Here is a 24,291-nt window from a genome sequence, read left to right on the forward strand (position 1 = left end):
AACCTTCAGAAAACAAAGTAATATTGTAAATCTTTTTCGAATTAAAAAAAAAACCTACAATGGTATGCTTTTTAGTAGCAAAAACTGCTCTTGCAGGACCAGATCTTTAAATTTAATGACTGAGTTTTTTTGTTTGTTTTGTTTTTTTATGTTTTTAATGTACCCTGTGACCTCTTAGTACTTAGCTATTTCCCTCCTGAAAAAGGCCTCCTTGTGGACTTACCCTTCCTTCATTTCTCTACAGTTGCCTTTCAATGTTAGAAGTGTGATTGGTTATCAGGTTTTTTTCTTTTCTTTTTTTCCCCTCTACTCAGTCTGTTCTAAACTACTTTGGTGGTCTGCTCTTTTGGAAGTAGAGAAGTACATGTTGGGCTGCCAATTTGGTTATATATGTATAAAATATTTTATCATAGAATCTCCCATGTTCTTATGCCTTTGAGTAATATCACATGATAACACTTAAAAAGGTTTTTAAAACCTAAAGTAACCAAAAATCTAGTTGTTACTTTCTCATTGGAAAAAAATTGAAAATCTCTAAGAAGATATAAATGAGTGAATTTCCTCATCTTTAAGGCAATAGAATTTGCATGTTAGAGATAATTCTTTTGGTACACATTTTAGATCTTTATCTGAGATAGGAAATTTCTTATTTGTAAACCCCACTATTTAGACACTTAAGAAATATTGAAAAAAACTAACCATTTATAATGAGTGTTTAAAGTAGCTCATTCATGTCACTCATAAAGTAGCCATTCATGTTAAACCCGTGATTTAACACTGCTTGCTCAGGAAGAGACTTTATGAAATCTCGTTTGCTTCAGACAAAAGTGTTTAAAGCAGAATGCTTTCCTGAGACCTCCAGGCTGCTTTGTGCTCTTCCCATCTTCCACTGCATGTCATCCATCCATCTAAATGGTGCATAATCCATTCTTTATTACATATATTTGTTTCCACAGCATGTGCTATTTGAATGCTTAGTGCCATAAAATTGCTAAAAGCAGTGGTACAGTGTGTTCTTTTAGAATAGTACTTTATTTGATGTTTAACTTGTTACATAGGGATGTTTTGATTAAAGCTGCTTAATATATTTTAAAGATAATTTTATATTAGATATACCAACAGGTATTAATAAAGTAATCTATTATTCTTTTGTGGAAATACTCTACTCTTTTGAAAAGAGAACAAGACATTACAATAACAGAAAAGTATTGTTCTCATAAACGTTAATAATTAACTTGATAGAGTTCTTGGTAATTAATCTAATCTATGCTGCGTCCTAAGTGGAAGTGCCTTTGTGCTATGTTACAACAGATTTGTTTAGACTACCACTGTATTTCTTTTTTAAAAAATGAGAAAAGTACATCCAAAATATGTCAGAAAAATATAGCTGTTTCTCAGATTTTCGCATTAGAAAAAAGGAAGTGAGTCAGGGCGTACATACTGCTTTGCCAATTAAAAGATGCTTTTATATATGTTATCTCAGTTAAGGCGTATAGCAATCCTGTAAAATAGATAGGAGTGATTTCCCCTGTTTTGTAGGTAACCGAAGATCAGAAACCTCGTTTGAAATATCTAAGGTCATACAGTGTATGGCATAACTGGAACTCCAACTTTAAATTCACTCTCCAAAGTAGCAGTGTCAAGAAAACCTACACATTTCTCTCAAGCACACATCATAGAGCCCACATTCTCTAGTCTCAGCATAATAAAGTTAGATATTAATTTTAAAAACCAAAAGGCCTAAATACTTAGATTAAAAAATACAGACTTCTAAATTATCCAGTCAATGTGTAAAAAAAGTACTATTATTATTGTCGCTGTTATTTTCATAGAAACAAGGATATCTAAGTAGTAAGGAGATTAAACAACTTATTGATTTTTAAAATATTTTTACCAAATTGGCTCATTATTCCCACAAATCAGAAATATTATAAAATTGGAATTGAAGCAATCCAAATTAAATCACATTAGTTTATGTACTTTGATTTTTAATGAGTAGTTAAACCAATTTTCTTTAATGTATTTTGCATTTATGCTGGGGTTTTTTTATTAGACCAAGTAACAGGCACACATCAATCCTTTTGCATTTATACCGTTACTCAGTTATTGATACTTCCTAGGTAAATAGTCAAAACATTATTATAGATCTGTATCCTTAAGTATTCGTATTCCTTGATTCTGTCTTCTTTTAATCTATACAGTACATTCCACGAAGTCAGAGGTGATTCATAGGTCATAGATTTTTAATAATTAGTTGGGTATCCTTAAATCTAAAATAGTTACTATTTGTCATAGACACTAGACTTGCTGTGTCCTTGGTCACCTTCTTTAGAGTGTTTATTAGAGTCTCTAGTTCTTTGAAAAACCATATTGTGGTATCATTTACATACCGTAAAATTCACCCATTTTAAGTGTACAATACTCTGTCTTTTTTTTTTTTTTTGCGATACGCGGGCCTCTCACCGCTGTGGCCCCTCCCATTGCGGAGCACAGGCTCCGGACGCGCAGGCCCAGCGGCCATGGCTCACGGGCCCAGCCACTCCGCGGCACGTGGGATCCCCCCGGACCGGGGCACGAACCCGTATCCCCTGCATCGGCAGGCGGACTCCCAACCACTGCGCCACCAGGGAAGCCCTGTCCTTTTTTTTTTCCAGTTAATTGTAGATACACATGCAGTTGCAAGAAATATACCAAGAGATCTCTTGTACACTTTGCCTAGTTTCCCTAGGCAGTGACATATTGCATAACTATTATATACTATCACAACCAGGATATTGACATTAATACATTGCGCCTATCTTATTCAGAATTCCCCAGTTTATTTTTGCTCAAATGTGTATCTGTGTGTACGAGATTCTGTGCAGATTCACATATCCAGCACCACAGTCAAGACACTGAACTGGGCTTCCCTGGTGGCGCAGTGGTTGAGAGTCCGCCTGCCAATGCAGGGGACACGGGTTCGTGCCCCGGTCCGGAAGGATCCCACGTGCCGCGGAGCGGCTGCGCCCGTGAGCCATGGCCGCTGAGCCTGAGCGTCCGGAGCCTGTGCTCCGCAATGGGAGAGGCCACAACAGTGAGAGGCCCGTGTACCGCAAAAAAAAAAAAAAAAAAAAAAAAAAAAAAGACACTGAACTGTTCAAACACCACCGGGATCCCTGGTGCTGCCCTTTTATAACTACACCCACCTCCCTCCTGGGTAATGATGCTGAACGTCTATCATGTGATTGTGTACCATTTGTATGTCCTCTTTGGCGAAATATCTGTTCATGTCTTATGTTCAATTTTTCTTTTTTAACATCTTTATTGGAGTATAATTGCTTTACAATGGTATGTTAGTTTCTGCTGTATAACAAAGTGAATCAACTATACATATACATATATCCGCATATCTCTTCCCTCTTGCGTCTCCCTCCCTCCCTCCCTATCCCACCCCTCTAGGTGGACAAAAAGCACAGAGCTGATCTCCCTGTGCTATGCAGGTGCTTCCCACTAGCTATCTACCTTACGTTTGGTAGTGTATATATGTCAATGCTACTGTCTCACTTCGTCCCAGCTTACCCTTACCCTTCCCCGTGTCCTCAAGTCCATTCTCTATGTCTGCATCTTTATTCCTGCCCTGCCCCTAGGTTTTTTTTTAGATTCCATATATTTTGTGTTAGCATAGGGTATTTGTTTTTCTCTTTCTGACTTACTTTACTCTGTATGACAGACTCTAGGTTCATCCACCTCACTACAAATAACTCAATTTCGTTTCTTTTTATGGCTGAGTAATATTTCATTGTATATATGTGCCACATCTTTATCCATTCATCTGTCGATGGACACTTAGTTTGCTTCCATGTCCTGGCTATTGTAAATATTATGTTCATTTTTAATTGTTTAATTTTTTGCTTTTGAGTTTGAAAATTGTTTATGTATTCTCGATACTAGTCCTTTGTCAGATATGTGGTTTGGAAATATTTTCTCTCAGTCTGTAGCTTGTGTTTTTGTCTTCACATGGGCTATCAAAGAGCAAAAGTTTTAATATTGATGAGGTCGACTTTATCAACTTTTACTTTTATGGATCATACTTTTGATGAACTCTCTTTGCCTAGACATAGATCCCTAAGATTTCCTTCTCTGTATTTTTCTAAAAGTTTTATTCTTTTATGCTTTACATTTAAGTCTATGATCCATTCTGATGAGTTTTTGAAAGATGTGATATTTAGGTCGAGGTTCATCTAATTCAGTTTTTCTTATTGTTTACCATTCATCCATTCTTGCAGTCAACAAATATTTACTGAGTGCTTTGTAGGTCTAAGGCACTGTGTTTGGTATTGGATTTTTCCATGTAGCCTATTGTGTTGAATTAGTCCCCCATCTTAGTACTTACAGGCAGTTCTTACTCTGCACAGTACCATGTAAACTGAAATGCATGAGTGTTAGAACTGTGGCCTTGCTGTGCACAGTCCCATGGAACTGTCAGCCAGTAGTTAGCTTGGTACTGTACAAGGCAAGGACTACCTGTATATATTTTTAAATTTTTATTTCTTTTAATAAACAATAATAAAGCACAGTATGATAGGTAAGTTCCAAAATTATTGTCATCTTAAGGAACATATGTTTGAGTAATTCATATTTTATTTTATTTATTTCTTTAAATTAATTAATTAATTTATTATTTATCTTTGGCTGCATTGGGTCTTTGTTGCTGTGCGTGGGCTTTCTCTAGTTGCGGCCAGCGGGGGCTACTCTTCGTTGTGGTGCACGGGCTTCTCGTTGTGGTGGCTTCTCTTGTTGTGGAGCATGGGCTCTAGGCGTGTGGGCTTCAGTAGTTGTGGCACGCAGGCTCAGTACTTGTGGCTCACGGGCTCTAGAGCGCAGTCTCAGTAGTTGTGGGGCACAGGCTTCGTTGCTTCGCAGCATGTGGGATCTTCCCGGACCAGGGCTCGAACCCCTCTCCCCTGCATTGGCAGGCAGATTCTTAACCACTGCGCCACCAGGGAAGACCCTAATTCGTATTTTATAATCAAGAAATATGCTTTAAAAATATAGATCTCAACAGTTGTAACATTGATTTCAAAGATCCAAGAAATTGACACTCTATCCATAAAGCTCTTTATAATTCAAGTTCCTGGGATGTGAAGATGTCATAAAGATCTAGAGTAGAACTTTCTTATTAATCGATTTATTTTGTGATACCGCCATAAGGACTCTTGATATGTTGAATCGTCCCATGAAGTCTTAAAGTTTTCATTTCTAGAAACATGTCTATAGTGATTAAAGATGATGGTAGTACTTAACTGCCAAAAGGTATCTCTGTTATCACTGACTGATAACTAAATACTTGACCTTATTTGCCAAGCTAAGAGTGTCAGCCTAAGCAAAGTTAGTTTCTTCTAACTTTATATATTTACTAGTTGTTATTTTTTTCTCCTAGCGAAGGTAAATGGCATCTCCGAATTCACAGATCCTCAATTAATGGAATTTGGAACCAGGATTATAACTACTCAGATCATTAGGTCCAGAATAACCAGGTGTACTCTGAAATGGGAGAACCAAAATAAATAAGAGTTATCATTTAAAGCGGACTGAGTGGTGACTACAAAACTACCTGTTATGATAAATTCCCTGTGGCTTAGGTTCTCTTAACCCCTATAAGTTCCATGGAATAAGACTTATTCACTGTTTATCTGGTGAGGAAAATGAGTACCACAGACTATAAGCTAAACAGATTCTGTGTGGGAGTCTGAACCAGATCTTTTTTCACGTCAAAGTGTATGTGCTTTCCACAAGAACAGTAGCCTAAAGAGAGGCTGCAGCTGGGAGCAGCATGGAGGTAATAAGCAATGACAGAGGGAGAAGAGATGAGAGCTGGTGATGAAGAAGCAGATGGTGGATCGTCTTTGCCAGTTCTGGGCATAAGGTTTGGTGGTTAAGACTAACCTTTGGACTCAGATAGACCTGAGATGGAATCCTAAGTTTTCCATTTGCCAGCTCTGAGATCTTGGGCAAAGTTGCTTAACCTCTCTGAGTCACTATTTCTTCAGCTATAAAATTAGAATAATATCTACCTATGAAGGTTGTTTTGAGGACAAAAATGAGATAATGTATTAAAACTTCCACAATGCTTGGCATAGAGTAAGTACTAAATAAATTGTGGTTTATAGTACAAAAACAATATTATGGTTTAATATTTATATTATTAAATATTATGTTAAAAATATTGTGCACATAATATTATGTATGGAAGGAGGGAACACAGCCAGGAATTCCAAGCCTTAAATCTGCACATGCAAAGTTAAAGGGGTATTTTTTTCCCCTACTTTCTTTAAAAATACTTCTTCAGCCTTTAAACGAAAATTTTCTATCACAACTGACAAGAATAATTCTTACTATTTTGATGTTTGCCTTGACAGGGGTCTCCTACTACTCTTAAACTGTGATGCTGAGCATTTATCTCCGTGATGGTTTTCAGTCTGTATGATGCTAAGCTCTTAGGGCAGTAATTCTTATACTTAGTGCACATCAAACTCAGTTATTTTCAAGTTTCACATGCTTGGATTCCTCAATCAGGAGATTTCTGTTTACAGAAAGGTTGTACGATTAATAAAAATAACTGGTGTGTACCTTTTACCCAGATTCACCAATTTTAAACATTTTGCAACATTGTGTTAACATTCTCTCTGTATAGAGACAGATGTTTCTGTTTTTCTGAACCATTTGAGACTGTCTTATACATTATGCCTCAATAATTCAGTTTTTTTCTTAAAGAACAAGAATATACTCTGACAAAACCGCTGTACAGTTATCAAATTCAGAAAAGTTGACATTCATATAAGTATTTTTATCCAGTCTACAGCCCGTATGTCTAGTTTTTCAGTTATCCCAATAATGTCCTTTCTAGCACTTTTTTTTCATGCTAAGATCCAGTCCACACACTGCATTTAGATGTCATGTTTTTCAGTGTCCTTTAATCTGGGATGATTCCTTTCTTTATTTTCACAGCACTGGCAATTTTGAAGGAAAAAAAGATTATTTATAGACTCTTGGGTTTCTCTGATATTCCTCATGATTAGATAAAGGTTATATATTTTTGGCCAGAGTACTGTATAATTGTTATATCCTTCTCAGGGTATCACGTCCAGAGAGGCATATATGTCGTATCCTTCTCAGGGTATAACGTCCAGAGAGGCATATATGTCCTATCCTTCTCAGGGTATCATGTCCAGAGAGGCATATATGTCCGTTTGTCTCTTATTGGTAAATGTTAAGTTTGAACACTTGGTTAAATATTGTCTGATTTCTTAATTTCTTTTTGTAATTAATGAGTAATATATTTGAGACTCTGTAAATCTTCCATTCTTTATCAAATTCCAGATTCAGCACCCACTGATAATTCTTGCCTTAAGAATTAGTTTTTCTATGATGGTAGTTAAATGATGATTTTTCTAACTCATTATTCAGAATTTTACTATAAGGAAGAGCTTTCCTTTCTTCATGTAATATTTAGTGATCATCAGTGTAGACTCACTCATGGATTTCTTTTTTTTATGTGATAATTGAAGTATCATTCAATAAGTTTTACTGAAATGCTCATCATTTTCACTCTGTGAAAATATGGTTTTGTCAAAACAAATGAGCTAACATTTTATTATTAGCTGTGAAGTGCACTTTATATGTAATGTTTAATACAACAGCCCTCTGAACTATATGTATTACCACTATATTATATGCAAATTATCACCTTAAATATGAGGAAACCAAAGCTTAGACTAGTCGAGTAGATTCCCCAAGGTCCTGTAAGTGCTCGTCAGTGAAGTCAGGATTTGAACTCGAGTCTGTTCAACTTCAAAGTCCACAGCACTATGCTCCCTCTGTGACTTGCTTCACAGCTTCTGTAGTGGATCTCCTGTCTTTTTGAGAGTTTTATCACTTTTCTGACAGTTCTGTCCACCTTGCACACCACTATTACCCTAAGGAAGACTGGGAGTGGGGTGGAACACTGTCGACACCCTTTCCTTTCTCCGAAGGATAAATATATGATAGTAATACTTCTCAAGTGATATATCATACTGTGTTCATGCTTCGTATCAAGAACTGCTTTAAAGGGAAAAAGACATCCCGCAAGGGTAATTTGCAATAGAAGAATATTTATTTGGCAGTAGAAGAATAGAAAATGCAGTTTTCTTTGTCTGAATCACGTGTAGATGAGCCTCAAACCTCCACCCTCCCCATCAACTTGTTTTAATCCTAAGAACCAGCTGTTGGCTTAACCTCTTTTCTACCTGCTGGATGCTTTCCGAATCACTTTATCCAGTGCTCTATTTAAGTGATCCCCATTAAAGTCCAGAGCCTAGGGAAATCACCCTGATTCTGTGTCCCCTAGCAACATCCCTGAGAGTAATAACAGCTGCCTAACCATATGTCCCTAGAAAGATGTTGTAGGGAAAGTACATACAAAATTGATACTAAATGCCTTAAATCTTGAGACTTCAGACATCACAGTCACCACGTTTGATTATTTACCTTTAGTGATACAAATGCAAAAGAGAAGAATAAATATAATTATCTAAAATGACGACAGATATACTGGGTGAGCATAGCAATCAATTCAATTTCTAGATATTTTCTTGCTAAGATAAACAGAGAAATGGCTATGATAAAATTTTTTAAATGTTTATGAGTCTTTTGTGTCAAAATTAAGTTGTACTTATGTTGTAACATGACATAGCATATTTAAACATTAAGGAAACTTATAGCTCCTTACAAATTTTTGTTGATATTCTGTATTTTTTTCTGTGTTAATTTACTGTCTGTAGTTTTGCCTTTTCTAGAATGTCTTATAATTGGAATCACATATTACATAGCATTTTCAGGTCAGCTGCTTTCACTTAGTAATATGCACTTAAGTTTCTTGCATATTTTTTCATGGCTTGGTAGCTCACTTCTTTCTAGCACTAAACATTCCATTGTCTGGATGTACCACAGTAAATTATCCATTCACCTGCTGAAGGGCAACTTGATTGCTTATAAGTTTTGGTAATTATGACTAAAGCTGCAGGTTTGTGTGCAGGCTTTTGTGTGGATATGAATTCCCAACTTATTTGGGTAGATACCAAGGAGCATAAATGCTGGACCATATGGTAAAAGTATGTTTATTTTTGTAAGAAACTGTCAAACTGTCTTCCAAAGTGACTGTACCATTTTGAATTCACACATCCTTGCCAGCATTTGGTGTTGTCAGTTTGGGATTTCAATCATTCTAATAGAAAATAAGAATTTAATTATTAATAGCTTAACCACTACTTCAGGAACTGCTACCATTATGGTAGTATGTGTCATAGGGAGGAAAAGTTACTACCTTTTGTGGTTTCTTTGCAAAAACAAATTTCCCCACATTTAAAAATTATTAATATGTTCCTTCTCTCTGTATCCTCCCTCCCGCATCTCTTTATAGCTTAAGCTTGTGGATTTCCAAGCAGTTCACAGTAAGGACAAAGAGTGAAAAATTATCCTGGACTGTTTTTTCTGTTTTAATCAACAAGTAGCCTGTTACAGTGGCCATTATCCAACTAACAGACAATAATTCAATAAATATACATGCCTTTTTAAATACTGAAAAAATACTCGGTGACATTCTTTGAAATTCGACTCAATTTTCAAATTATTCCTAATAATTTTCAGAATTTCTGGTCACCAGTGGGCTTGGGGAGGGGTTGCTTTTTTATTTTTTGATTATTACTCCTTATTGTAAGCAGCCAATTAAAACCATATTTTAAGTTTAGGTCACGCTATGAAATTTATTTGAATGATTTTGAACAAAAATCCATTTCTTCCTCCAAATTTTTAAAACACGCACGTCCCAGTAGTCAACTTGGGCTTTTAAAACAAGAATATTTTGTTTGTAAAAGAGATCATGAAAATAATTATTTGTGTTAGTTAAAAGCTCTTCCTGATTTCATTTTTCTCAGTGAATTTATTTGCCCAGGAAAAGTTACTTATTTGCAAAACCAAGTGAAATAGAAAGTCTAGGCCAATAGTCTTCTAAATATTTGTATATGAGGAAGTCTGATATTTGTAAGAGATAAATGTAGAGCTACTTTGGTTGGAGGTCAAGTGGAGAGAGAAGAGGCTAGAGCACTCCCATCCCTTCTCCTGCCTTTTCCCAGGTACCTCTGAGGAGTCCATAGGGCTCCTAGAGAAGAACTGGAAAATTAGTCTAAATTATGATTTGTATTTAAAGCAGCAACAGAACCAAATAGTCATTACTGAGCTCTTTATCATGGAGTCCTACGTGTCTAATTTATAAGGTTTCGGAATTAGACTTCAGGGCCTATGTTACATTTTATTACAGCCCACAACTTAAGAGCAGACTGGCAAGAATTAAACGAAAAGCCTGTTTCACAGCTGTTATGCATCTGGGAATTTGGTTAAAAGGGCCTAGCTTAGCTTAGCCTGGGTTGTGATAAAAAGCAGGGTGTACAGGTCTTTTAAGTGAAGTCCTGTGCTCTGATCAGAGTTGTATTTATTACTGGCCCATAAGTCCACATAATTATAATTTGTAAGAGTCTTTAAGACGTCAGTAACTTTTAAATCTTAACTTGTGAAAAATGATTATGTCACCTGTGGACTTTAAAAGTGGTTAGCAAACTGAGATAAAGGTGATAATCAAACTAAATAGTTCTCCATCCAAGTTTCATACTTACTATGTTCCAACTATTTGTAATTTCCTATTCCATTTAATACGCTTTAATGAGCAATGTTCATTCTGATAAATGAATGCTTCATGTAGACTTGTTGTACCGCAGGGAAAGGTGGATTACTTTTGTAATGTCGCCTTCTTACTCCATTCTGGCCTTCTCCCAGGCTTGCAGATGGGTCAGGGGCTGTGGAGAGTCGCCAGAAACCAGCAGCTACAGCAGGAAGGCTACAGTGAGCAAGGCTACCTCAGCAGAGAGCAGGGCAGGAGGATGGCTGCCAGCAGCATTTCTAACACCAGTCATCGCAAACAAGTCCAAGGGGGCATTGATATATATCATCTTTTGAAGACAAGGAAATCGAAAGAACAGGAAGGATTCATTAATTTGGAAATGTTGCCTCCCGAGCTAAGCTTTACCATCTTGTCCTACCTGAATGCAACTGACCTCTGCTTAGCTTCCTGTGTTTGGCAGGACCTGGCCAATGATGAACTTCTCTGGCAAGGGTAAGTTCAGCCCACCATGTTGGATCCAGATAGCTCTAAGTAGAATCTTGCCTACAGGTTGTGGGATTTTTGTTTTTTGTGTTTGTTTGTTTGTTTTGGGGGGGTTGGTGCTGCTTGTTAGCATAAACTTTAACTGGTGAATATTTCATCTACTTTTTATATTTTCTAACCACTATTTGTTCAATGAATTAGGCAAATATTGGAAAGCAAAGAGATAATCTACTTGCTGAAGTGAAAGTAGACTGTAGAAATTTCAGCAGCTCTTTTACCAGGTTAAATTTAAGCTATAAATCTAAGAACTTTTGGTGCAATAGAATCTATGGAACCTAAATTACTCCTTAACAGATTGTATACATGAGTCATGAAAATGAAAGAATCATTGAATCTTGGGTTTTCTAGCATTCTTTACCAAAGTTTACTTAAGTCTCATTATTTTAAAATGAAACTTCTGAACGGAGTAAAACATGTCTAAAAACAAGTTTTTCGAGACTTTAAAACCATTTTTCAATGAAATCTATGGAGAGAATCAATTATCTAAATAGCCAAACTTTACTAAAAATGTATTACCAACAATGACATTTTTAACTCAGGCTTCCCGATGCTACGGAATTATAGTATTAATTATGTAGTTCATTTCTCAACCTTCAAATAGCTAAAAATCATCAATATCATCTTGTTATTCTTCCCTTGTCTTGTCATAATGAAGTTACTGTGGAAGTGAGAGGAAATTCTATTAGTAATATTTAAAGTATAGTTATTAATTTTTAATTGTTCAGTGTAAGAGGAAAGAAAAGTACTTTAGGGCTTCCCTGGTGGCGCAGTGGTTGAGAACCTGCCTGCTAATGCAGGGGACACGGGTTCGAGCCCTGGTCTGGGAGGATCCCACATGCCGCGGAGCAACTAGGCCCGTGAGCCGCAACTACTGAGCCTGCGCATCTGGAGCCTGTGCTCCGCAGCAAGAGAGGCCACGATAGTGAGAGGCCCGCACACCGCGATGACGAGTGACCCCCACTCACCACAACTAGAGAAAGCCCTCGCACAGAAACGAAGACCCAACACAACAAAAATAAATTAATTAATTAATAAACTCCTACCCCCAACATCTTCTTTAAAAAAAAGTACTTTAAAACTGGCTCACTTTTATTTATAACCTCTTTTCTACACTTTAGTATTCCCATCAAACTTAATTTATGATCCTATATTTGAACTTTGTAGAAGAGTTTATTTCTATGCTTATATGAACTCAATCAGAATGTGGTTTTCATTTGGGATTTAAATTTGGATTGTTCATTTTTAAAAGAAATGCTTCCTTTAGTGTTTACCACATAATTATGCCTATATATCTGATGCTTGGATTTTTTTTTTCTTAGTGATAAATTAAAGGCTAGCTTGGTTTTTTGTTTTTTGTTTTTTTAATTTGGATGTTGAGAGGTTCTGTTGCTTTCATGTAGCTTAGTAATAAAATCGAAAGCTATGGGACTAGATTAAAGAGACTGCTAAAATATTGATAATTTTCTAAACAAGTTACTAAACTCATTGTTACGAAATCAGTGATTTCATTTGGTTGGTAAAAATAATGCAAGGATATAAATTAACTATTAAGAAGATATTCCCATACAAAATTAGATATTTTACCCACTATCCTCAGAAATTTTGATGTTACAGGCTGAGACGGTAACTTTTTTGTTTTCTTGTAAGCTATGTGTGTGAGAAAAGAAGGAAGTTTGTGCCAAAAATCAATGATGAATATCAGAAAGTGAAACTATGGTTCACTTTCTGGATGAATACATCCAGAATTTCCAGGCATTGTAATAAGATGAAACGTTAGCTTTCAAATAACAACCAGTAGCTAATGCCTCAAACAGAGTTGGAAACAGGTATACCAATGTGTAGAAACAGTGTCTTTTGAGGTATGAACCATTAGCATTTTAAGTATTACAGATTTTGTAAACAATCATATATAGCTGTGATAGTAAAGAACCAGCGTTTTGAAGCAGTATCTTAAAAACTGCTAAACTTAATGTTGCAATTTAAGTATTGAAGTTATAGCATTACAATTTCTCCCTCTGCCCAGCAACCTTCCTCCTTCTACCAATTAGGTTATATTTCGCAATAGAGCACACTCTTGCTTAATTCTGTTTAAACTCTTGGTTAAGATTGCAAACTCAGGGGCTTCCCTGGTGGTGCAGTGGTTGAGAGTTCACCTGCCGATGCAGGGGACGCGGGTTCGTGCCCCGGTCCGGGAAGATCCTACATGCCTCGGAGCGGCTGGGCCCGTGAGCCATGGCCGCTGAGCCTGCGCGTCCGGAGCCTGTTTGCAAACGCAGGAGTAAGCTCCTTGGATTCAGATCAAGCTGTGTTTCCCTGGGCAACTTTTTTATGGTGTCTGTTTCTTTATCTGTAGCACCAAATCATGGGATTGTTGTAAAGACTGAGCAAGCTAATACTATTAAAATGCTTTAAATAGTGCCTGGCATCGAGTAAGCACTTGGTAAATGTTGGCTATCATTATCATCATCATTATTTATGTTTAACTTCAGTAGGACTCACAAATATTACTAATCTTTGTAACTCACATTTATTAAGTGCTGTCAAAATTGCTAAATTGAAGACATTTGTCTATCTTACTCTGGTAAACAAATAAAACAAGTATAAAAGTAAACATTTTATACTTTAGAGCTGTAAAATCCAATTTTATGTTATTTCATATCACTATTTTATCATATATATACATATTTAACTTAGAAAAATTCAATATAGTCATGTTTTCTCGTCTGCTTTTATCTTACTTACAGGTTGTGTAAATCCACTTGGGGTCACTGTTCCATATACAATAAGAACCCACCTCTAGGATTTTCTTTTAGAAAATTGTACATGCAGCTGGATGAAGGCAGCCTCACCTTTAATGCCAACCCAGATGAGGTAAGTGAAGAATTTGAATATTTGTAACAGTTGCGAACTTTATTGTTGTCTTGCTGCAGCTTTCCAACATAATAAACTTGCAAGTAAATTACAAGTCACTGAACATGACTTTTCAATCATTGCAAAGCCTGGTATTTGAAGTTATTGCTATGTGACTTAGTCATTTCTTTTTACCTTACCATGTCATGTTCTAATCTTGCTACCTGCTCACTTTGTATGGCAGCTTCCATGACATATATGCAGCCCGCCACTGGACTTGGTTGAGATACTACTACATTATAAGTCGAGAACACAAAATATGTTCATCAAACTTTATCTGCAGCATTTTCTTTGTTTCATCATTTCCATTTACTAACAATGCTATTTTTATCAGAGATAATCACAAAGGACATTTTTCTAGTTTGTGACACATAAGAATGTCTTTAAATAATGCCTTTAACAATCAAATACATGATGGCATAGAAACAACTTATAGATTCTGTTATAAAACTGAATAATTTTGCATTAATTCTTTAATTCTTTTTTCTTAAGACAATAAGCAAACACGAATAGAGAGCAGGGAGAGTGGGAGAAGCAAAAAGAACTGTTTGAAATTAATTATTTAATTATTTCTTAACATAACATATGAGTGATCAAAATGTGAAGACAATTCTTTCTCTGATTCCCCCTTACCCCTGTTCTTATTTTAATATATTCTGGAAAGATTCGGAGTTTCAGAAATGTTTAAGTATCTACTAGACTTACTCTTAGAAATCTAATAGAAATTATGTAACACTCAGAACTAATACTTATGGGTGGATCATTTTCTGTGGAAAAATTTGTCTGGCAGTTATGTTAATTTACTTACTTTTCAAAAACCAACGTTCTTCATTTGTTGTAGAGGTATTAAGGACTCCCTAGTTACCTTAATATTAATATTCTTTAATTAATATTAATTCATATTAAAGAACTACTGATCTTATAAATATGCACATAATAATACAAATGACATTTTGAAATTAAATTGACTTTTGCTTATTATATATTTCTCTGTTAAATTTTTCTTGTACATGAATAAAAATATAACACTGCTACAAAGGTTTACTAATACATGTACATCATCAGTTAAGTCTTAGCCCAAATACAACAAAGTATATATGTTATAAAGCAAATATGTTATAAGCAACAAATATGTTATATTTATTCTCTTTCACCAGTTTTTACTTTCAGTGAATAGAAGACTGATACTTTTAATGAAAGTAGAATGATTTATAAGAAGTTAAAGTTCAAATTACACATTTGAAACCAATATAATATGGATGTTGCTAATTGAAACAGTTATATGACTAGCGTTATAATAAGAAATATTTCACATCAGTATCTTGAGTTAATTGAATGATGATTACTGGAGAAGAACTGGGGCAGCGTAGTACAGCGTTTTACTCCAGATACGCAGGAATCAGGAAAGGCAGCTATTACAGGCCCTGTCTTATGCCCAGTTTATCAAGGCATACTGGCTCCAGTCATGAATTAACACCAATGTTGAGTAAAACTGTCATCTTCAATTCATATCACTTGCAAATGTTACATTCTAAGGAAAGTGTAACTTGGTAAGTACTGAGTTGTAGATTGTCAAAGTCAGACAAGTTGGATGTGACTGCTCATGTTGATTATGGTAAGTAGTCATTCCTCGCTAAAGGAGTACTAATTTTTAAACAAGTTATAAAGCATCCTTATTATGCAAAGATGAAACTGTAGATAGGCCCTTATATACTAGAATATGATATGGGTAGTTTTAAATATCTAAATTGGAAAAGCTAGATGTCAAAATATGTTTCCATCTTTGCAACTACATATATCAGACTATAGAGTTCTTCACCTCCTCTAGAGTGTTTGGGCGGGGGTGGGGGCAGAGAAAAGAGGCAAAATTAAAGTCCTCTTTTTATCTGGCAAAAAAATATTAAAAAATTTCAGTCAAATATTTAAAGAGGGGATTCAATTTACTAATTAAAATAAGATTTTTAGATCTTCAGATTTTTACTTATCCATCCTACCTACCATTGTTATTGAGAGTTGGCTGTATTTTTTCCTTTACTCCCTGGCCTGATTCAAGGATATCCTGGAGCATTCCAGAAGTATTGAATTTACTGTTTTGAAAGGGGCACATACTGCTGCCAGGCGGCATGGAACTGAACCATTCAAAGTGACTTTTGGTTCCAGAATTCTGCGTCTACGCTTTTATGAACATCAGTAACTCAGCAAGCAGCTGTCGCCTAATAACAAAATAGAATTCTCTCTTTACCAGAATATACTTAGGACATAAATAGGCGTGGAAGGACATTGAAGTACACTTGTAGGTGCAGGGAAATGAGAAGTATTTTGATAACTATTCCACACTTGCTTTCATTGACTAATAAATAATCAATATCAATTTGGTTGTTTATCCAACCAAAATATAATTGAAAGATTATTCTAATAGGTGTTTTTATATAGAACTTACCTACAATGAGTCATACTTTAGCCAGGTCTTAGAATGACTCTTGCCATGATTTTTTAGTGCTAGCAGTCAGGAAATACTTTATGGAGGTTGATTTTTTTTCCCCCTTCACTGGAACGCTGTCATCAGATGTGTTATTTGGGTTCATTTAAGCCTGAGAAGTAAATTATTTTTGATGATATGTTTAAATGTAAGTGGTGTTTATTTTAAGTACCTGAGATAAGATGTATATAATTGTTCAGTATTGTAACAAGTCTACTTTTCCATAATTTCTAGTTCTGTACTTAACATTTTGATAGGAAGCATCATTAAAATATTATAAAAATAAGAATACTTACAGCCACAGGGAACGAGATTCTCCAAAGGACATCGTTCATGTCACGGATATGGGTAACCAAACTCCACAGCAGCTGCTGGCAGTGGCTTATGGGGTGGGGGAGAACTTCCGCACAGTTTGTGGTACGATTGTCTAGCACGTTGCTGTTATATGCATGACGTTGTGATCTCAGCTGTATGTAAAGTCTTGATCTTATGCATGAGCTTGTGTACTTTGTGGCAGGTGACCACATTCTAGTAAAGGAATGTGCTAAAAACCATCTGTTTACATTAGGCTGTATTTCCCCTGCATGTACAAGTTACGTGTGTGATTTTATTCCACAGCAGTATTACAATAAAGTAATTTTACTTATCAACCAGTAAGCTATATTCCCTGTGCTCCATTTAGTATTAAACTTTTTCTTGACATAGTTATTTTTAAAACTGGAGTTTCTGAAATTGGTAGTGAATGTGGTTTAACTTTATATTATAGGTTTATTTTTATTCATATTTCTATAAATATGTTGTTAAATTTTTAAAATTATATCCTCATTGGGGTCAGGTAAAAGAAGCCTTTTTTTAAACTATGTAAGCACATTTTTCCTGTGTTCATATAGAAAGACCCACATGCATACAATCATATGCATTGTATTAGATTGATCTGGAATAGAATGTATTAGAAGAAACATTTTAAATTTGACCTAAGCATATGTTTTAGATGGAAATGTATGCACAAACTATTTTTGAGATATCATCTTCTTTTTGTTGTTGGACCAGCTAAAATATAAACAGGAAATTTGGAGGCGTTCTCCATTATAGAAAAGAACTCAGGTGTTTATACTCAGATTTTACAATATCTCATATATTAAAGCTTAACTTTTTGCTCCAGTATACTGCAGCAAAATGTTCATTGCCATTACTTCATAGCATAGAAACAATGATGAAAAATAACTTTTGTTCCTGGAGATATAAAACCCTGATATCATCAGAATTTACACATTTCCCAAATGTATTCTTTGTAATAATTATTCCACAGGATAATGGACATAGTCAAAGGATTTCCCAAGTCTAATAAATTTGACCATGATAGGTTGTGATTAGTTGGCTCATTTACAGAATAACCTGTCAAAGCCTCTAATATACTGATGCACATTGTGAATATCTAAGAGGAGGGTATTGTATGCCGTATTATGCAGGTTTATTTGACATAGTGTCTTTTTGGCAGGTGGGTGGGGTGGGGGGAGTATAAAGTAACATTCCCGGGAACACATTCTGAGATACGCTAGTGTAGATTATCTGCAGTCTTTCTATGTGTACATGAATATGTGTCCTTAAATGAATAGACACCTGGCTTGAATGATTGAAATATCCTGTTGTTCACTGACAGCTACCTGATGTTTATTTTACCTGTAATCTTCTTTTTTATTGGAAGTCTATGGATCTATAATTATTTGTTCTCTTTCCTTTGGTCTGAGAGTATTAATTACAAAAAGATAAAATAAAACAGAGTTGAGTCTTGACAACCAAGAGCTTTATTCATGTTCTGTATTTTGATTGTAGTCTAACATGTTTAAGGAAAACGTTAGTTTGGAAAGTAAGAGTAGGACAACAAACCTGATAACAATATTGTATTCAAGTAACTACATGTAGACATTGATTAAGTATCCGTGTCAAATAACTTGGAACAGATCATTCATCATTATATTCTTGGTATCTCGTTCTCTACACTAACTCTATTACGTCTCCTGAAGCACAGGAGTATTCCCAGGGAAGGTTGACAGGCCGCTAGATGCTTTTTAGTTCGGCAAACGTACAGCCTTTTGAGGTTTTATCCTTAGTTCTACAGGTCTAGAAATTTGACTTTATCTTTCACCGAAATTAGATCAGTCTCTCAGGAATAAACTTAAACTGTAGGTAGTAGAACCTGAGCCAGGTTGACAATAAAATGGGTGTACTTTGAACAGTGCCTCATAGCATGAAGAAAGAGAGAATGCCTAAGTTCTTAGCTATATTATAAACTAAAATATATCTAGGACCTAAATGTAAGGCCAGACATTATAAAACTCTTAGAGGAAAACATAGGCAGCACACTCTATGACATAAATCACAGCAAGATCCTTTTTGACCCACCTCCTAGAGAAGTGGAAATAAAAACAAAAATAAACAAATGGGACCTAATGAAACTTAAAAGCTTTTGCACAGCAAAGGAAACCATAAACAAGATGAAATGACAACACTCAGAATGGGAAAAAATATTTGCAAATGAAGCAACTGACAAAGAATTAATCTCCAAAATATACAAGCAGCTCATGCAGCTCAATATCAAAAAACAAACAACCCAATCCAAAAATGGGCAGAAGACCTAAATAGACATTTCTCCAAAGAAGATATACAGACTGCCAACAAACACATGAAAGGATGCTCAACATCACTAATCATTAGAGAAATGCAAATCAAAACTACAATGAGGTATCACCTCACACCGGTCAGAATGGCCATCATCAAAAAGTCTACAAACAATAAATGCTGGAAAGGGTGTGGAGAAAAGGGAACCCTCTTGGGACTGTTGGTGGGAATTTAAATTGATACAGCCACTATGGAGAACAGTATGGAGGTTCCTTAAAAAACTGAAAATAGAACTACCATACGACCCAGCAATCCCACTACTGGGCATATACCCTGAGAAAACCATAATTCAACAAGAGTCATGTACCACAGTGTTCATTGCAGCTCTATTTACAATAGCCAGGACATGGAAGCAACCTAAGTGTCCAACAACAAATGAATGGATAAAGAAGATGTGGCACATATATACAATGGAATATTACTCAGCCATAAAAGGAAATGAAATTGAGTTATTTGTAGCGAGGTGGATGGACCTAGAGACTGTCATACAGAGTGAAGTAAGTCAGAAAGAGAAAAACAAATACTGTATGCTAACATATATATGGAATCTAAAAAAAAAATGGTTCTGAAGAACTTAGGGACAGGACAAGAATAAAGACAGAGACATAGAGAATGGACTTGAGGTCACGGGGAGCGGGAAGGGTAAGCTGGGACGAAGTGAGAGAGTAGCATGGACTTATTATATACACTACCAAATGTAAAATAGATAGCTAGTGGGAAGCAGCCGCATAGCACAGGGAGATCAGCTCGGTGCTTTGTATCCACCTAGAGGGGTGGGAGGGAGATGCAAGAGGGAGGAGATATGGGGATGTATGTATATGTATAGCTGATTCACTTCGTTATACAGCAGAAACTAACACAACATTGTAAAGCAATTATACTCCAATAAAGATGTTAAAAAAATTAAAAAATAAAAAATATATAGGGATAATTGGGTCCTCAGTGCCCTGCACCAGGCTGCTCCACTCAGTATGATCTGCTACCTATAGTACCCACCTTCCCTGTATGTTTCATCTAGGGTGTTTTTGGCTTGAAAGAAGAAAGAGCCTAATAATGGCTTAAACCATATAAATTTATTTACTTCAGAAGACACCCAAAATGGGTATCCCAGAGTTATTTTAGTGATACAGTGATCTCATCGTGGGACCTCAGTGTGTTGACTTTTGCCCTCTCTTGATAACAAAGTAGCTGCCACTACTCAAGATATCACATTCTCACATGAAAGTACCCTCAGCACAAAGAAAGGGGGCAAACTCCCTCCTCAAATTCCTTATGCTTATTAGAGAGAAAAAATTCTTTTCGGGAGCCTTCAGTTCACGAGAACTGAATCACATGAACACCCGTAGACCAGTAGAAAACAGGATAGAAGGGTTATGTGATTGGCTTAGACTTAACATGATTTAGCAACTGTGGCTGATATGGTAGAAGCAGTGAAGGAGCGAAACGGCCTTTGGGAAGGCATCCAAGCATCTGCAACACTATTTTCACTAGTGAGCCACTTGAAAAATGTGTGATTTTGCTTCCCTTATTTCTGCGGCTCTGCTGGTTTGGACACCTTAATACTCAAGGCAGGAATATTGACACCAGAGACACAACAATTCAAACTGCTGGCGGAGGCTACCTTCTTGCCATTTTAGTCCTCCTGCCACTGAGCAAACAGACCAAAAGGAAAAAATTAAAAAGGTTTGAGGGTAGATAATTATGTTGTGGTTGAAGTGACTGAGCCTGATTACCAGAAGGAAATAGTTACTGCTACACAGTGTGGAAAAACAAAAGGATACAAGTGGAACTCGGGAGATGTCTAGAGTTCTTCTAATTCCATTATATTCAACTGTGAAAGTTATTGTTGAAAAATCACAGTAGTCCTGTAGGGGCAGGGTTTAAATCCCATCACTAGATAAAGAATCTGGACCAGCTGAGAGGCTGGCTTCATTCCTCAAGAGCTAAATATAGATTATCCCAAGCTAATCATGTTACCTCCATTCCCCTTGGCTTCCATGACATCCACGTAATCCAGTTCTGACCTGTGACACGGACCCTGTGACAAAAGAGTACTGTATATGCACACGCACAGTTCTGGACATCGGTATATAAGGATGCAGTGACAGGAACACCTGCGGCCACCTTGAAGCCATGCAGGTTGTTAACAACACACCAAGAATAGCACATTGGAAGCAAAGAATTGGGTGCCATGATGCCAAGTGTGAGCCTAAAAACCTGGAGCCTTAGTAGTTTGGGATTCCTTATACAAGGTAATAAATCCCTGTACTTTTTTTGAATTGAGGTTCCTATGTTTGTAATCAAAACATCCTAACGCTGCATCATCATCATCATCATCATCATCATCATCATCATCATCACTGCTGTTACCCAAACTCGTAGGAGTTTGATATGAAATCCTGAACAAAAATTTGTTCATAAAAATAAGCATCGCTAATTCTCATTAGCAAGTTAATTTTATCTCTAGATTGCTGATGAGAGTTTAGAGTAAAAAGAGCTAGTTGACAATGAGAGGAGTCCCTCACCAAATGTAGCTTCTCCTCTATAAAGATTATTTACCCCGAAGACCTAAAACACTCACGTTCATCGGCAAAGTCCCTTTACCTTGATCATCCTTAGTGTCAAAGGGCAAAATTATGCCTCTCAGACACTGAATATTATCCTCTCGATAAGTTAATAACCTTCATCCAGGTACAGCTGGTCAAGTCATACTAAACTAGAGGCCATTAACTCTCTTCAGGGCAACATGATGTATGTGTGGGTATATACGGATGTATGTTTCTGTCTGTTTCAATCTGATCTGTCGTGTGTTGATTTTATGATTAAGAAGAAAACTTTATCCTGTGTCTATGAGGTCAACTTTATTTTACACTCTGCCCTGACCATACTATATCTGTGGTCACCCTCCCTTACCCTTCCTTGTCTGCAAGAGGCATTCCAGCATGTGGTTTAGAATCAGTCCATAGAAAGACACTGGTAGACTCAGTATAAACCTTTCAGAAGCTTCAAAGAGAATCATTTTCCCAGGCTGCTTGCTAGTCTGTATCTAATTGAAAAAGATTCAGGCCTGGAGTATTCCATAGTTTATTCATCACTCAAACCACCTGGTGGGTTTTGATTCTGTTCTCCTAAGTCTGTTATAGGAAATACGAATTTGCTACCTCATTTAAGTGTAAATTGTCTGGGGTAAAAGCATACTGAAATTAGTGCACAATGTACTGATCTAGGACTTTGGTCTAGAGGAAAGAATAAAATGAGAATATTTTAATTGTAATATCTTAGCACCACAACCCTCATACTACAAATTTAAAAATGTGAAATGCTAAAATGAGCAAGATTTTTTCTTTGTATGAGTTTTGTTACAAATTTAGATAAGTGTACCTAGAGACTTTGCAGTATTGTATTAATATTTTAAGTACATTTCAAAGAAAAATCTGTTTGCCTTTTGTTTCCTTACTTTACCCTCTCTGACCACCTTGGCACCTCCACCATGTTCTTCTTTATCGATGTGACCACATTTTCAGTGAAACTTGACATCACTTTCTAGATTTAAGTTCTCAGCTTTAATGTCCAAGGTAGTTGTCTCTCCTACATCTCTTTCCTGAATTTGAAATTGCTGCTACCAGTGTCACAATGAGTGCTTTTTTTCAGTAATTGAAAAGACAATATTTCCTCAATTATTGGATGTCATCACTTGTACAGCATCCATCAATTTAATTACAGCTTTGAAATATGGAAGTTCGAAGGAAACACTACATTAAATGCAATTTTTTGACCAACTAATCGTAGTGTACATTTATCCATAAGATTATGTAACCTTTTTTCTTTCATATCAAAGTTTTTAGAGATGCCTTCTTTATAATCAAAGTCTTAACATCTTTCTGAATCACTTATTAGCAGTTAAATATATCATTAGAATGACATGTTGCTTTTTATTTTTGGAATGGTTGCTTCGACCTTTGGGGGTTTATAATTTGAGGCATTTACAGTGTACTGGTCCAGCTCATAGGTTTTTATGTTATTTTTTTCTTTTGTTATGTTATTTTTTTCTCTTTTTTCCCCTATTTGAATTATATAATCCTTACAAATCTACAGCTTCTCTTGAAAGTCATCTGGAAGCTTTATACAGAGAGATTCAAATATTCATTCAACAGATACTTGTTAAGTATCTCTCCACTTGCTAGTTATATGACTTTGACCTTGGGCAAATTATTTACACTCTCCATGCTTCAGTTTCCCCATCTCTAAAATGGGGACAATAGGGGAATTCTCTGGCAGTCCAGTGGTTAGGACTCTGAGCTCTCACTGCCAAGAGCCCAGGTTCAATCCCTGGTTGGGAACTAAGATACCACAAGTTGCACGGCGTGACCAAAAAAAAAAAAAATGGGGACAATAATAGTACCTATATCATGGTAGTGTTGTGAAAATTTAATGAAATTATATGTGTTAAATGCTTAGTGCTTCTAAGTGCTCACTAAAATGTAGTCTTATATTTATAATAGAAGTAGAGCTACACACACCACACACAGGAGAAGGCACTGCTCTAGGCTTGGAGGTTCTTCCTCTCCTGGAACTTTTGGATTATAGTAAATACATATTTGACACCTGAGTAATGGTCCTTCATGAAGTATGTATCAGTCACAACAACATCTTCTAGCTTTAGATGGTGATACACTTTGCCTTTAATTTCATTTTCTGACATGTGATGAGCAATCTTTGCATATACAATAACTTTTTAGTTCAGTGGTACTCTTTGGTTTAATCTTCTTGAAGACATTTTAAGCAATAAATCGAGGTCCAAAATTATGTTCAAGTTAAAATGTGTCTTGGCTGAAATGCTGGTAGGATGAACAGATACTTTAATTACATGAAGAAGTATGCACATGTGTTGGCAGTGAAACTACCATTTAAATCCTAACTTCTCTGCTTGTCTACTATTAAGATTTGGGCTTTTAAAAAATTTTTTAATTTTAACCTCCTTTTGAAA

At 36.0% G+C, this 24,291-nt stretch overlaps 1 protein-coding gene across 1 annotated transcript in view; it reads left to right on the forward strand.

Annotated features, from left to right (window-relative positions):
• FBXO8 (F-box protein 8) overlaps window positions 1–24,291 on the forward strand; it is a 39,445-nt gene that overhangs the window by 4,252 nt on the left and 10,902 nt on the right. Inside the window, exons 2-3 of the mRNA XM_060155811.1 lie at window positions 10,849–11,185; window positions 13,981–14,107. Coding sequence (XP_060011794.1) covers window positions 10,857–11,185; window positions 13,981–14,107 — 456 coding nt within the window. The 5' untranslated portion in view covers window positions 10,849–10,856. The remainder of the gene's footprint in view (window positions 1–10,848; window positions 11,186–13,980; window positions 14,108–24,291) is intronic.

This window comes from Lagenorhynchus albirostris, chromosome 7 (assembly GCF_949774975.1).
Source record: "Lagenorhynchus albirostris chromosome 7, mLagAlb1.1, whole genome shotgun sequence".
NCBI lineage: Eukaryota > Metazoa > Chordata > Mammalia > Artiodactyla > Delphinidae > Lagenorhynchus > Lagenorhynchus albirostris.